General features: G+C 48.3%; 1 protein-coding gene across 12 annotated transcripts in view; it reads right to left on the bottom strand.

Annotated features, from left to right (window-relative positions):
• The window catches only part of LMBR1 (limb development membrane protein 1), a 129,097-nt gene that overhangs the window by 29,764 nt on the left and 86,299 nt on the right, over positions 1–13,034 (bottom strand). For 9 of the 12 annotated variants that reach the window (XM_059711356.1, XM_059711360.1, XM_059711351.1 and 6 more), the window contains 3 exons: positions 8,524–8,604; positions 3,520–3,596; positions 2,804–2,881 (listed from right to left, as the gene is read on the bottom strand). In XM_059711356.1, the coding sequence (XP_059567339.1) occupies positions 2,804–2,881; positions 3,520–3,596; positions 8,524–8,604 (236 nt within the window). The remainder of the gene's footprint in view (positions 1–2,803; positions 2,882–3,519; positions 3,597–8,523; positions 8,605–13,034) is intronic. The other 3 variants (XM_059711350.1, XM_059711355.1, XM_059711354.1) reach the window with 2 other exon arrangements.

Here is a 13,034-nt window from a genome sequence, read left to right as displayed (position 1 = left end):
TGGAGCCTGCTGGTAGCTCACACTGTGGAGAGAGTGGCAGGGACAGATGGCACGAGGGACAATGGTGTGAGGGGGGATCCAAATCAAGAACTAGGTCTGAATGAATTAGCTTTGGGAAGAACAGGGTATCTTCATCATAGACCGAAGGGAAGGCATTAAGAAGACAATGGCTTTTCTCTATGAGAGAACTGGTGTATTAGAGAGAGAAGGGCATCAAAAGTCTAAAAGTTTTTAAGTCATTTCTATGGGGAATGGGAAAGTGGCTGACTTGGAAAAATATAATGAATGCCAAAACTTAAATGTTACTTTAAGTATGTAAAAGTTTAGAGACATCTAGAAAAAACTATGTCAACTATGAATATTTAGTGGTAACTATCTTCTTGATGAAAATATATATTCAAATCAGCTAATTGACAGATTTTAATAAAATCATCAATCTTTTAACGAGAGAAAACTAAGTTAACTCATAAAAAGATATACTTCTTACTCTCGCCAGTAACTGAACATTTTGACACAGTGTCATAAAGTGTAGACTCTCCTGAAGTGGGACTCCCATCAACCACACAGTTGCGTCTCTCACAAACCCAATGAACCCATTTAATAAACTCTTCACATGTCACTATTTCAGAGTGTACATTTTTTTAAAAAAATCACAAGTAATCAATTTCAGTAAAACAAAGATAAACTCTGATATGAAGTGTATCTGATTTTTGATAAAAGGCCCGGCCAATCCAGATACCAGAAACAAAACCATCTATAATCCTATCTAATAAAAGAGAAACATGGTAATTGGCGTACGACCGCTACCCTTCCCATTGGCTAATCAGGGTGATATGCAAATTAACTGCCAGCCAAGATGGCGGCCGGCAGCCAGGCAGCTTAAACTAAACATGAGGCTTGCTTGCTTCAGTGACAGAGGACTGCAACGTTCCCCGCCTGCCTTGCCGGCCTCTGAGCTTGCAGTTTAAAAAACATTGTAACAAATATAGAAGCTAAACAAAACCCCAGAAACCAGCTTTCAGAGAGCTGGGATCTCAGAGCTGGAGTTGATACAGAGTTTCGATTATAGAACTGAAACAAACCAGATACCTGTTTTCAGCAGCTGAGGCCTCAGAGCTGGAGCCAAGCCTCACAGCTAAAGCTGGCCCAGAATAAAAAAAAAAAAAAAAAAAGAAAAAAAGGAGCAGTTGGGAGCTTCAGTCCCAGCCTGAAAACAGCCCTCAGCCCCTCAGCCAGACTGGCCAGGCACCCCAGTGGGGACCCCCACCCTGAAGGGGGTGTGACCAGCTGCAAACAGCCATCATCCCCTCACCCAGGCTGGCTAGGCACCCCAGTGGGGACCCCCACCCTGATCCAGGACACCCTTCAGGGCAAACCAGCTGGCCCCCACCCATGCACCAGGCCTCTATTCTATATAGTAAAAGGGTAATATGCCTCCCAGCACCGGGATCAGCGGAGCTGAGAGGCCTCCCGGCACCGGGATCAGCGTGACAGGGGGCAGCGCCCAAACCCCCTGATCGCCCTGCGGCTCTGGGTGTGACAGGGGCGGGGCCACAACCTCCCTATTGGCCCTGCTCTGTTCCTGACAGGGGAAGGCACCCCAACCCCCTGATCGGCCCTGCTCTGTGCCTGATAGGGGGGAGCTCCCCAACCCCCTGATCACGCTGCGGCTCTGTGTGTGACAGGGTGCAGCACCCCAACCCCCCCACCCCACGGGCCCTGCTCTGTGTGTGACAGGGTAGAGCCATAACCTCCCCATCGGCCCTGCCCCGAGTGTGAGAGTGGCGGCACCCCAACCCCCTGATTGGCCCTGCTCTGTGTGTGACGGGGGGGGCTCCCCAACCCCCTGATTGACCCTGCTCTGTGCGTGACAGGGGGGAGCTCCCCAACCCCCTGATCGGCCCTGCTCTGTGCGTGACAGGGGGCAGCGCCCCAACCCCCCAATCAGCCCTACCCTGAGCGTGACTGAGGGTGGCATCGCAACCTCCCGATCCGCCCTGCTCTGTGCATGACAGGGGGCGGCGCCCCAACTCCCCAATTGGCCCTGCTCTGAGCCCAACCAGGGGCTGCACCTAGGGATTGGGCCTGCCCTCTGCCACCCGGGAGCAGGCCTAAGCCAGCAGGTTGTTATCTCCCGAGGGGTCCCAGACTGCGAGAGGGCACAGGCCGGGCTGAGGTACCCCCCTCCCCCCCCGAGTGCACAAATTTTTGTGCACCGGGCCTCTAGTCTATATATATAAAAGCCTAAGCGACTGTCCGACTGGCCAACTGGTAGCTATGACGTGCACTGACCACCAGGGGGCAGACGCTCAACACAGGAGCTGCCAAGCTACCATGACTTAGCAACTGCGGTTCTCGGGTGATGAGCCCGATTCTGGGGTGTGTCACCCAAGAACCACCCTCTCGCAATCCGGGACCCCTCGGGGGATGTCAGAGAGTTGGTTTCGGCCTGATTCCCACAGGCCAAGCTGAGGGACCCAACCGGTGCACAAATCCGTGCACTGGGCCTCTAGTAAAAGCATAATATGCTAATTAGACCAGACGACCTTCCAGACAAAACCAGGGCTGCAAGGGCCGAGGCAGCCGCCGTGGCTGCGAGGGCTGAGCCCCTTGCAAGAATTTCGTGCATCGGGCCTATAGTAGTTTATAAAGGCTATTTATGAAGGCCCCTTGCATAAAGAAATTCACACAACGTAAAGTATACGCATACAGAAAGGTGACTTTAACTGGCTTATCTGAAGCACTCAGGGTGTACATGCAGATACACTTGCAAAAGAAAGACATGTTAAACATTCTACTTTACCCTCGTTCCCTTTGGCATTGCTGTTTCATCAACCAACAGGCAAAGGATATTACAAGCCACCAGGAGGACCGAGATGGACTACGACACAAAAAGTCAGTTGTCAGTTCTACATTTCAAAGACATTTTGCCAATACATATATATTAAAATCTAAGTGGCCAACCAACTGTATGCTTCAGGAGAGAAAAGTAGTCCAAACAAAAATTCTACATAAAACCCTAAAGTCATTAGACTGTCTACAAAACCCCAGAACAAATTCTAAAACATTCTATAAATTATTATAATTTCAAAACTTGTGACAAATGCTAATAACACAGATCCACTTATTCACAGATCTCACCAACTGAAAATCCAACCTCCCCCCACCCCAAGTTACAAATAGTTATAATCCATCAGAACTGGCTCCCTGACGCCTGCTCACAGCCTCCCGTGAGTCTGACAGTGTTTCCAGCACCTCCTCTGCTCTGCATTTTCAATGAAACAAAGAATGAATTTCCTGCTTTCACGAAGAAATAGATAAGCTTGAGGACTTTTTAAAAATTACCATTCATTTCTATTTTGGTTCTATCAAGTTTTTGCACATAGAAGCATGGATGCATTTTAATCTTACTAATAGAAAACCAGTTTACCTGCACTTCGCTGAGGGAATTGCCATATTCAAACAGTAAAGTAAATATCAAATAATTTGCTTTATGCAACCAGGCAAATCAATTCCTACCGTCTCAATGAGAAGGAGAACCATGACCGCAGGATACACCAAATTTCTTTCCCAAGCCGACGCCTTCTTCCGCCTCTCTAGTAGGAGAAACAACACAACAGAAGATTTCAGAAATGGCCCAAAATCCTCTCCACATTCCCATTTATTCCTTACTACTATAATCAGAATGCATTATTTTTATATAATTTTTAAAAAACACAAATTATTTTACATTTTCCTCCACAAGCCATACAAATCAGAGATTTAGAGTTAGTCTGCTACATTACACAACTTAGTCCTGTGATGCTTAAATTTTAGCTCTTTAAAGACATTTCAATTGCTAATGAAATAAAATGTTAATTTATAGCTTACTCTGAAGATATAGAGATATTTTTATTTGACATGGGTTTATATATTGATACAGATTGGAATGACTAAAGTAACAGGAGTAAAAATCCCCTCTACTCTCACATCACTCCCATTGCTAGAGGCTGAGAGCAAACTTCCACTCTGGGCTGCAAGGGGCTCCCTCACGTCACACTGTCCCAGGCCATAAACACCTGGAGAAGGCGGATCAAATTCACTTTATTGAAAATCTGTATGAAGGTGTCAGAATCACCATGACAATCAACACTGAGGGGCCAGTGTCTGTGAAATGAAGGCACACTCCTTCCCCGACATTTTCCAGATGTAACTGCATGGACCCACAAGGCTGAGAAATAAGCAGAAATCAGTGGGTGAAAGAAAACCCACTTTCCTAAAGCAAAGCTTTCAGCAAACTCAGCAGAGCCAAGGAGACAAAAATTGAAGTTTGGGGCGACTGAGGCTGTCGGCACTTGACAGAGAAGAGGAGAGGAAGGAGAGCGCGAGGCAGCCACTGGCCCTGCAAAGCTCAGCATGAGGAGAGGGACAGAGAAGCCAAGCTGAGCTCCGTCGGGCTTATGTTTCTTGAAAGGTAAAACTAGAGTTCAAGGTTCATGAAGAAGACAGTGTAACAGTCAATAACGAAACAACCAGGCTTTCAGGACCAAGGAGAAGCTATACTCTAGGAGCAATACCAAACTAGAAATAGACCCCCTAGTAAAGGCCAAAACCCCGTCTCCAACTATCTCAGATTAAAGGGATCTGTCCCTACTCTAACTGCCTGCCAGAAGCTAAAGGAAGTCCTTTCAAAAAGAAGAGACTATCACCATGTTTCTACAGTGACACATAAAAAGTGTCTAGCGTTTATTCAAATATTACCAGGAGGCAGAACAAAGGAAAAAAGAACAGAAACACTTTCAGCTGATCCAGATAGTGGGCTTATCAGGAAGTGGCCTTAAAGTAACTGAGTAACATGCTCACTAAGACAAATAATGAGATGGCAAATGTCACAAATTGAATCTAGAAAAATCATCAAATGGAATTTCTAGAACTGAAAAATATTGTCATTAAAGATAAGAGTGTGATCATTTTGACGACAGTTACAACAGCTGAAAAGAAGTGAAGGAAGATCAGTAGAAAGACAAAGACAAAAGGAAATCTAGCAGCCCTACCCAAGGGCACTGAGACGACTCTGGATGGCATCTTTACAATGATGAAAATTACCCGATAAGAGTTCAAATTCCATGTAAATGCCCCACAAACAAGAAAGCAAAGTAAAAATCTACACTAATAAAAGAGAAAAATGGTAATTGGCGTACGAGGATACCCTTTTCATTGGCTAATCAGGGCTATATGCAAATTAACTGCCAACTAAGATTGGCAGTTAACTGCCAACTAAGATTGGCAGTTAACTGCCAACAAGATGGCAGCTAATTTGCATATGTAGGCACAATGCAGGGAGGCGAAAGGAAAGCAGGAAGAAGCCCCCTGCCACTGACAGTGATCGGAAACCCAGGGGGTAGCTAAGAGCTGAGGGGCATGGCAAAGGCGGCCCTGGGGCCACCTTTGCCCTGCCCCCCAGCCATGATCGGAGAATCAGGTGCCTTTGCCGCCCTGGCCAGTGATAGCAGGAAGTAGGGGTGGAGCCAACGATGGGAGCTGGGCACGGTCGAAGCTGGCAGTCCCAGGAGCTAGGGGTCCCTTTCCTGGGCCTAAAGCGAAGCCCACGATCGCGGGGCCGCTGCAGCTGCGGGTCCCCGCTGCCCGGGCTGGACGCCTAGGCCAGAGGCGTTAGGCCTGGGCAGGGGTGGAGCCTGCAACCACGGGGAGCTGGGGGTCCCCTGCCCAGGCCTGACACCTCTGCCGGAGGCCTCAGGCCTGGTCAAGGGGCCGATCCGGTGATTGGTGATCGGAGGGTGATGAGGGTCAACTCCTCTGGCTGAGGCATCAGACCTGGGCGGGGGCCAGAGCCAGTGATCGGGGGGAGATGGGGGTCCCCTGTCCAAGCCTGACACCTCTGGTGGAGGCGTCAGGCCTGGGCAAGGGGCAGAGCCAGCAATCGGAGGGGTCTGGGGGTCCCCTGCCCAGGCCTGACGCCTGGGCCAGAGGCATCAGGCCTGGGCTGGGGGCAGAACCAGTGATGGGGGGAAATGAGGGTCCCCTGCCCAGGCCTGACGCCTCTGGCCCAGGCGTCAGGCTGGGCAAGGGGCTGATCCTGCGATTGGAAGGTGATGGGGGTCAACGCCTGAGGGCTCCCAGTATGTGAGAGGGGGCAGGCTGGGCTGAGGGACACTCCCCCACACACACCCAGTGCACGAATTTCGTGCACCGGGCCCCTAGTGTTTTCAGATAAAAACTGAGAGAATTTGTTGCCAGCAAACCAGCACTAAATGAAATACTCACAAATGTTTTTCAGCAGAAGCTAAATGAACACTGGAAACACAAATCAGGGTCATGCAAACTGAACACCAAATCGGATGCCCTGAACTGGAACAAATGGAGAAGTGCAGCACCGTGGATTGTTGGCAAGGATGGGGGGCAGCAGGGAGCCTTCCTGGTACCTCACAGGAATACAAAGTAACACAACTACCTGGGAAGGTTTGGGGTGATCTGCAAACGTTGTACAGAAACATCCAGTGATCCTATAATTTCACTTGTACCAAGAGATTATGTAGAAGAATGTCTATACCAATAGTATTCACATTAGCACAAGACTGGAAACATTTCAACATCCATCAACAGCAGGATGAAGAAAGTAACCTGCAGCAATGTAATGATGTTTACGAAATGAAAATGATTGAACTGCATATATGATTTTCAACAACATAATATTCAACTTGCCCTTCTGAAGACAGAGTAACAACTGTCTTGGGGACCAGAGTTACTGTACAGCCTGAAGCAATTTAAAGACCAAAAAATACATGTATATGAAACAACAGTTTTCAAGCCTGGGACATCTGATCACTGAAGGGCAATGGCTTCTGAAAGATGGGGAACAAACCCTCAAGCCCTGTGTCTGCCCCAGCTCACTATCTAGGGAGAGCTCCCACGCGGGCGCCGGTGCAGGGAGGAGGAACCCAAGCAGAGCCCAGTTCCATCCCTGAGTTGAGGACATACAATGGGTCTGGAGAGACCAAGTCAGCAGGATTTTGCAGAGCAAGTGCCAGAGAGGAGACTATTGCGCAGAGAAACCCCGAGGACTGGAGGAGGGTAATGATCAGTTCTGGTATGTGAAGAAAGCACCACCCCAAAATGAGTGAAAGGAACAGCATACAACAATCACAAAGGGTCAAGAACCATGCTGCTCCCTCAAGACATTGGGTAGGATGTAGCAGGGAACTACTACTAGTAGCCCTAGACCAGTAGTTCTCAACCTTCTGGCCCTTTAAAACAGTTCCTCATGTTGTGACCCCCCCAACCATAAAATTATTTTCGTTGCTACTTCATAACTGTAATGTTGCTACTGTTATGAATCGTAATGTAAATATCTGATATGCAGGATGGTCTTTAGGCGACCCCTGTGAAAGGGTTGTTCGATCACCAAAAGGGTCGCGACCCACAAGTTGAGAACCGCTGCCCTAGACGAAATGTCATTCTGGCCCAGCCTAACAAGTCTTCAAGGCAAGACCTGATAATATCAAACTGTTTATAAATAACGTCACTGCATCCCAAAACAAAGTTCCTCACTTACAGGAATACAAAAACATTAGCACTGAACAATGTAAGATTCACAGTAGCTAGTACCCAAAGTTGCCATGCATGCAAATAGGCACAAAAATACAGTAAGTCAATCAATTGAAACTCTTCTAGAATAAACATAGATGTTAGAATTAGCAGATAAAAACATTACAAGTGTTATTAAAACTGTATTCCATATTTTCAAAAAGGTGGGTATCAAATTAAAGATGCTAATTAGACATATGGAAGATATAAAACAGGCCTCAACAGAACTTCAAGAGATAAAAATTGCAGTGTCTGAGAAATAAATACAATAGGTGGGATTAAAGGCAGACTAACACTGAGAGGAAAAAAATTAGTAAACATGAAGACATAGCAATACAAACTATCTGAAATGAAACACACAGAGGAAAACAAACCACATGAAAAGTAAGGGAACATCCTTGAGTTATGGGGCAACTTTATAAGAGCTATTGTACATGAAATTGGAGTCCTTGGAAAGGGAGGCACAGACAGAAGAAGAAAAAATACTTGGAAAAGTAATGGCAAAAAGTTTCCACATGAGATGACAATTATAATTTCCCAGGTCAAAAAAAAATCAATGAACCCAAAGGATAAGAAACATAAATAAAATTACTCAAAGGCACATCACAATAAAATTGTTCTAAATCAATGATAAAGAGGAGATCTGAAAAGAAGATAAAGGCACAATAAAAGATAAAGATGACAGATGATTACTTGTCAGGAATAATGCAAGTGAAAAGACAATAGAACGACACCTTTAAAAATCAGTTTGTTTTAAAAATTCATTTTGTAAACATGAAAAAACAAAACAAAAAGTGAGTTGATGCATGCTTATCCTCTCCCCAAATGGCTTGGACAGACTGAAGTTTGTAACATAAACTAAAGATTTAATGCGTTTTTTAATATTTCAGACTACAGGAAAGACTTTAATAAGAAATCAAGTCAAGGGGGAAAATGTACCTAATTTTTTCTTAAAAATCTTTACATTTTCAAGTTCTTGTTCCAGCTCCACTACACTGTAGTCCACTGGTGAAGACAGTCCTGTGGAAAGCAAACATAGTTTAGAAGTAAAACAACAGAGCACCTAGGAGTATAGAACAGGTGGCCGTCACATTCCATTAAAATATAAAAATAACACATTGCAAATGCTGATTATAGAGAATGAAAACAAATGCTGCTGTGATTCACAGAAAAGTACATACATTTTTTAACCACTTAAAATGTCCATGATGAAACACTACATTTCCTAGAAAATGTATTACTTTGGTAAAATTCTTAATGGATCTATTATTAATTTTTGTTAATTATAAAAGTATTATGTGCTTATTATAAAGTCAAAGAAAATCAAGATCTCTTCTCCATCCCACCTTCCTACAGTGACAACAATTGCCCATGTGGTTGATGCGTCCACGCCTTTCTTCATATTCAGGTGCGTATTCACACATTCACATCTATCTTGCATGGGGTTTATAAGGATGGGTTGAATCAGATGCATTATTTTTCCACTTGCTTTCCTAGTCAATGATGTGTCCACATTGACAGTGACAAGTCCTTAACAGCTGAATACGTAATATTCCAGAGTGTGGACATCCTTCAGCTTTATTCAAGATTATTCCACTTATGAATAGTCAAGTTCCTCCGATGGGATGCCTACAAACAATGCTGCAGTACACACATCTACAGGCACACCCAGGTCATTCTGGTCTGTTATTTCTGTAGCGCAGATTCCCAAAACACACTCTGCTGAGTCAAAGGGTGTGAGCACTGACATATAGGAGATATTTAACACGTTAAGCGCCCAGCCTGTTTTGTCTTCCGGACAAAAAGTATAGTGTCAGTCACTGGTGACTGACTGGGCATTTAACGTGTTAAAGGTTTACTTCCCCCCAAATATTATAATCCTATATAATAAAAGCCTAATATGCAAATTGTCCCCTCGACCAGAATTTCACTGGGAGTTCGACCCCTCGACCAGTTGCTATGATGCGCACTGACCACCAGTGGGCAGATGCTCCAACCAATAGGCTAGCTTGCTGCAGGCGCTGGATTGGAAAGTGAGGTGTGAGGTGAGAGCCATCAGGAAGCTCCCAGGGTTTGGCCCGAGCCCTGGGCAGAGGCAGGCAGGAGCCAGGAGGGGCTGGTTGGCACGGGAAGCTGCTACACATGATCTGAGAGGCCTGATCCGAGAGCTGTGGACTGCACAGCCCTTCGCAGCCTGTGGCATTCTCAGTATGCAATTTATAATCTTCAGAGCTGCTTCTTTTTATTAAGTTTCACTAACTACTGCAAGAGAGTGGATAGCACCATGGGGGGGGGGGGGGGAGCGGGTGACAGGCCAGGTGCACCTGCCCGAGGCCAAGGGGCAGCCTCGGGCTCCTGGGGACTCGGGGGGGGGGGGGGGGGGGCGGCGGGACTGAGTCGGAGAAACCCGAGTCCAAAACTTGAAAGGAAGTGGGAGGCAGTGAGGGGGGAGGGTGACAGCTGCAAAGGAGCCTAAAAAAGCTGCTGGGTGGGGGCAGCCGAGGAGCCTGGTGCCTCTCCCACAGGACAGGTTCCACATCCCTCCCTCCTCCTCCCTGTGACCCGTCATCCCAGCTCTCCTCCAAGGCCCCGCCTGGGCTAGCCCCACACAATTCTGCACACAGCCCTGCTCCGCACTGCCTTTGGGGAGCTCTGCCCCCAGAGGAGAAAGGGGGAAGCTGGAGACAGGAGGCTGCAGGAGGAGGGGGCAGAGCAGGGCCCACCAAATTAGATGGAGGGGAGGGAAGGAGAGACCCCACAGGACTGGGGACAGAGATGGGCGGGGAAGGAGGGCCGTGTGGAAATGTCATCCTTGGTTGAAGCTGAAATCTTGACCCTTTTACAGACCCCAGCAGAACGTGTAGGGGGGGGGGGGGACAGCAAAGACAAAAGAGGGGTGAGGGGACTGGAAGGAGAGCAGCAACGTTTGATTCATGAGAGAGAATTGATCTGCTGCCTCCCGCACACCCCCTACTAGGGATTGAGCCCACAACCCAGGAATGTGCCCTTGACCAGAATCGAACCCAGGACCCTTCAGTCTGTAGGCCGTGGCTCTATCCACTGAGGCAAACCATCTAGGGCGACCCATGACCTATTTAAAACCACTGCAGTAGGCTGAGCAGGGGGTCTTACCACGATAGTGTTATCTGATAATGAGGGCGTCTCCTTATGTTGGGTAATTGGAACTGAAGAGAAGACACACCCATGGTGCCTGCAAAGGGTTTCCACACACACGATGCAACTTACTTCATGTGGCAGCTGAAGGGGCTGAGCAGAGCCTTGGGAGGACATGAGGTTTCTAAGACCAGGGACTGGAAGGAAAGTGCATGCTGAGCATTCTGCGCTGTGAGTTACAACCTATATATATAAAAGCCTAATATGCTAAGTGTCCGACCCAGTGGTTCACCGACTGGTTGCTATAATGTGCACTGACCACCAGGGGGCAGATGCTCCAACCGGTAGGTTAGCTTGCTGCTGGGGTCCAGCCGATCGGGACTGGGCGAGATGGGGCCAGACACGGCCTGGAGCCCTCCTGCGGTCCCTCTATGGTCCCTCCCCAACCACCGGCCCGATCAGCCCCAATCGGGACTGGGTGAGACGGTACTGATCGGCCCCAACCCCCAACCGCTGGCCAGGCAGAGGGACCCCACCCATGCACGAATTTCGTGTACCGGGCCTCTAGTTTATTATAATAGCCTATATTGTCACAATAATTTACATTTCTACCAACAGCTTTTGAAAGTACCTTTTCCATACTCTTCCCTGGCCTGGATGTCATAACTCTTGAAGTTTTGCCCATCTGACTTGTCACCACGCTTCCTTATTGTTACTTTAACTTGCATTTCCCTAAAGGTGGTCAGTCACCTTTTCGTGTTTATCCAACACCTGGGCTCTCCTTGGTCGTGTTTCCTGCTGGTCTCTCTGAAGGTCTATCTAGCTCCATATTCTTTCTCTCGTATCTGCTGAGTTCTGGCACAGAACAACTGAAGTCCCTACGACAGCTGTCCTTGGGAGAGGCTCCCTCCCAGTTTTGGATTTTTATTATGTGTTTGTATTTGCCTAAGGTTTTCTGCGTGTGTGTTTTTGGTTCCTATAGGATTGTTACAGCTTCCTTATGGATCACTCCTTTTATTAGCACATAATGACCCTCTTTGATTTAATGCTTTGCAACTTAAATTCTGTTTTGTGGACTTTAAGTTCCCCTTTCTTGCTTGCTTTTACCTGCCTTACTTACATATAAGAAACAAGAAGGAAAGAGAGAGAGTAAAGATACATACTTGGAGGGTGAGCTTCTATCTGTTAGCAGTCACTGTCATAAGCCACTGCAATGGACTGACTGCTTAGGACAGAAAAGGGGCCCATGGAGACAGACCAGCCTGGGGAGAGGTCGTTTGTCTTTCCCGCTGCCTGCACCCTGCACACCTCGTCAGGTCAGACAGGCCTCAAGGAGACTGCCGGGAGGCCCCACAATGTCTGTCCTTGGGGACGGGATGGACAGACAAGCAGGACTCAGGAGGAAGGAGCCCAGAGTGCTATGTGGTCTCTGGGGTGCAAGCAGCACTCCTTCCTCCCCTGCTCCCCACACAGGCATGAGGTGGGCGTGCACTAGGAGGCTCGGGGGCCTCTTTCCTGAGCCCTCAGTCCTGCCTCGGTTTCTAGGAGATGAGAACTGTCCCTCCATCCCTCACTGGAGACAGACCCAACACAGTGTCCCCAGAACTCATGAGTTTAATCATTTTACTCTCAGTATCCTATCTAAGAGAAAAATGGTAATTGGCGTACGACGATACCCTTTTCATTGGCTAATCAGGGCTATATGCAAATTAACTGCCAACTATGATTGGCAGTTAACTGCCAACTAAGATTGGCAGTTAACTGCCAACAAGATGGCGGTTAATTTGCATATGTAGGCACAATGCAGGGAGGCGAAAGGGAAAGCAGGAAGAAGCCCCCTGCCACTGACAGTGATCGGAAACCCAGGGGGGAGCTAAGAGCTGGGGGGCAGGGCAAAGGCGGCCCTGGGGCCGCCTTTGCCCTGCCCCCCAGCCATGATCGGAGAATCAGGTGCCTTTGCCGCCCTGGCCAGTGATAGCAGGAAGTAGGGGTGGAGCCAGCAATGGGAGCTGGACACGGTCGAAGCTGGCAGTCCCGGGAGCTAGGGGTCCCTTGCCTGGGCCTAAAGCGAAGCCCACGATCTCGGGGCCGCTGCAGCTGTGGGTCCCCGCTGCCCGGGCTGGACGCCTAGGCCAGAGGCGTCCTGCAGGGGCAGGGGTGGAGCCTGCAACCGCGGGGAGCTGGGGGTCCCCTGCCCAGGCCTGACACCTCTGCCGGAGGCCTCAGGCCTGGTCAAGGGGCCGATCCGGTGATTGGTGATCGGAGGGTGATGAGGGTCAACTCCTCTGGCCGAGGCATCAGGCCTGGGTGGGGGGCGGAGCCGGGGATTGGGGGGA

This window comes from Myotis daubentonii, chromosome 10 (assembly GCF_963259705.1).
Source record: "Myotis daubentonii chromosome 10, mMyoDau2.1, whole genome shotgun sequence".
Lineage (NCBI taxonomy): Eukaryota > Metazoa > Chordata > Mammalia > Chiroptera > Vespertilionidae > Myotis > Myotis daubentonii.
Note: the sequence above shows the minus strand (reverse complement) of the source record. Positions and strands in the feature narration are given on the sequence as shown.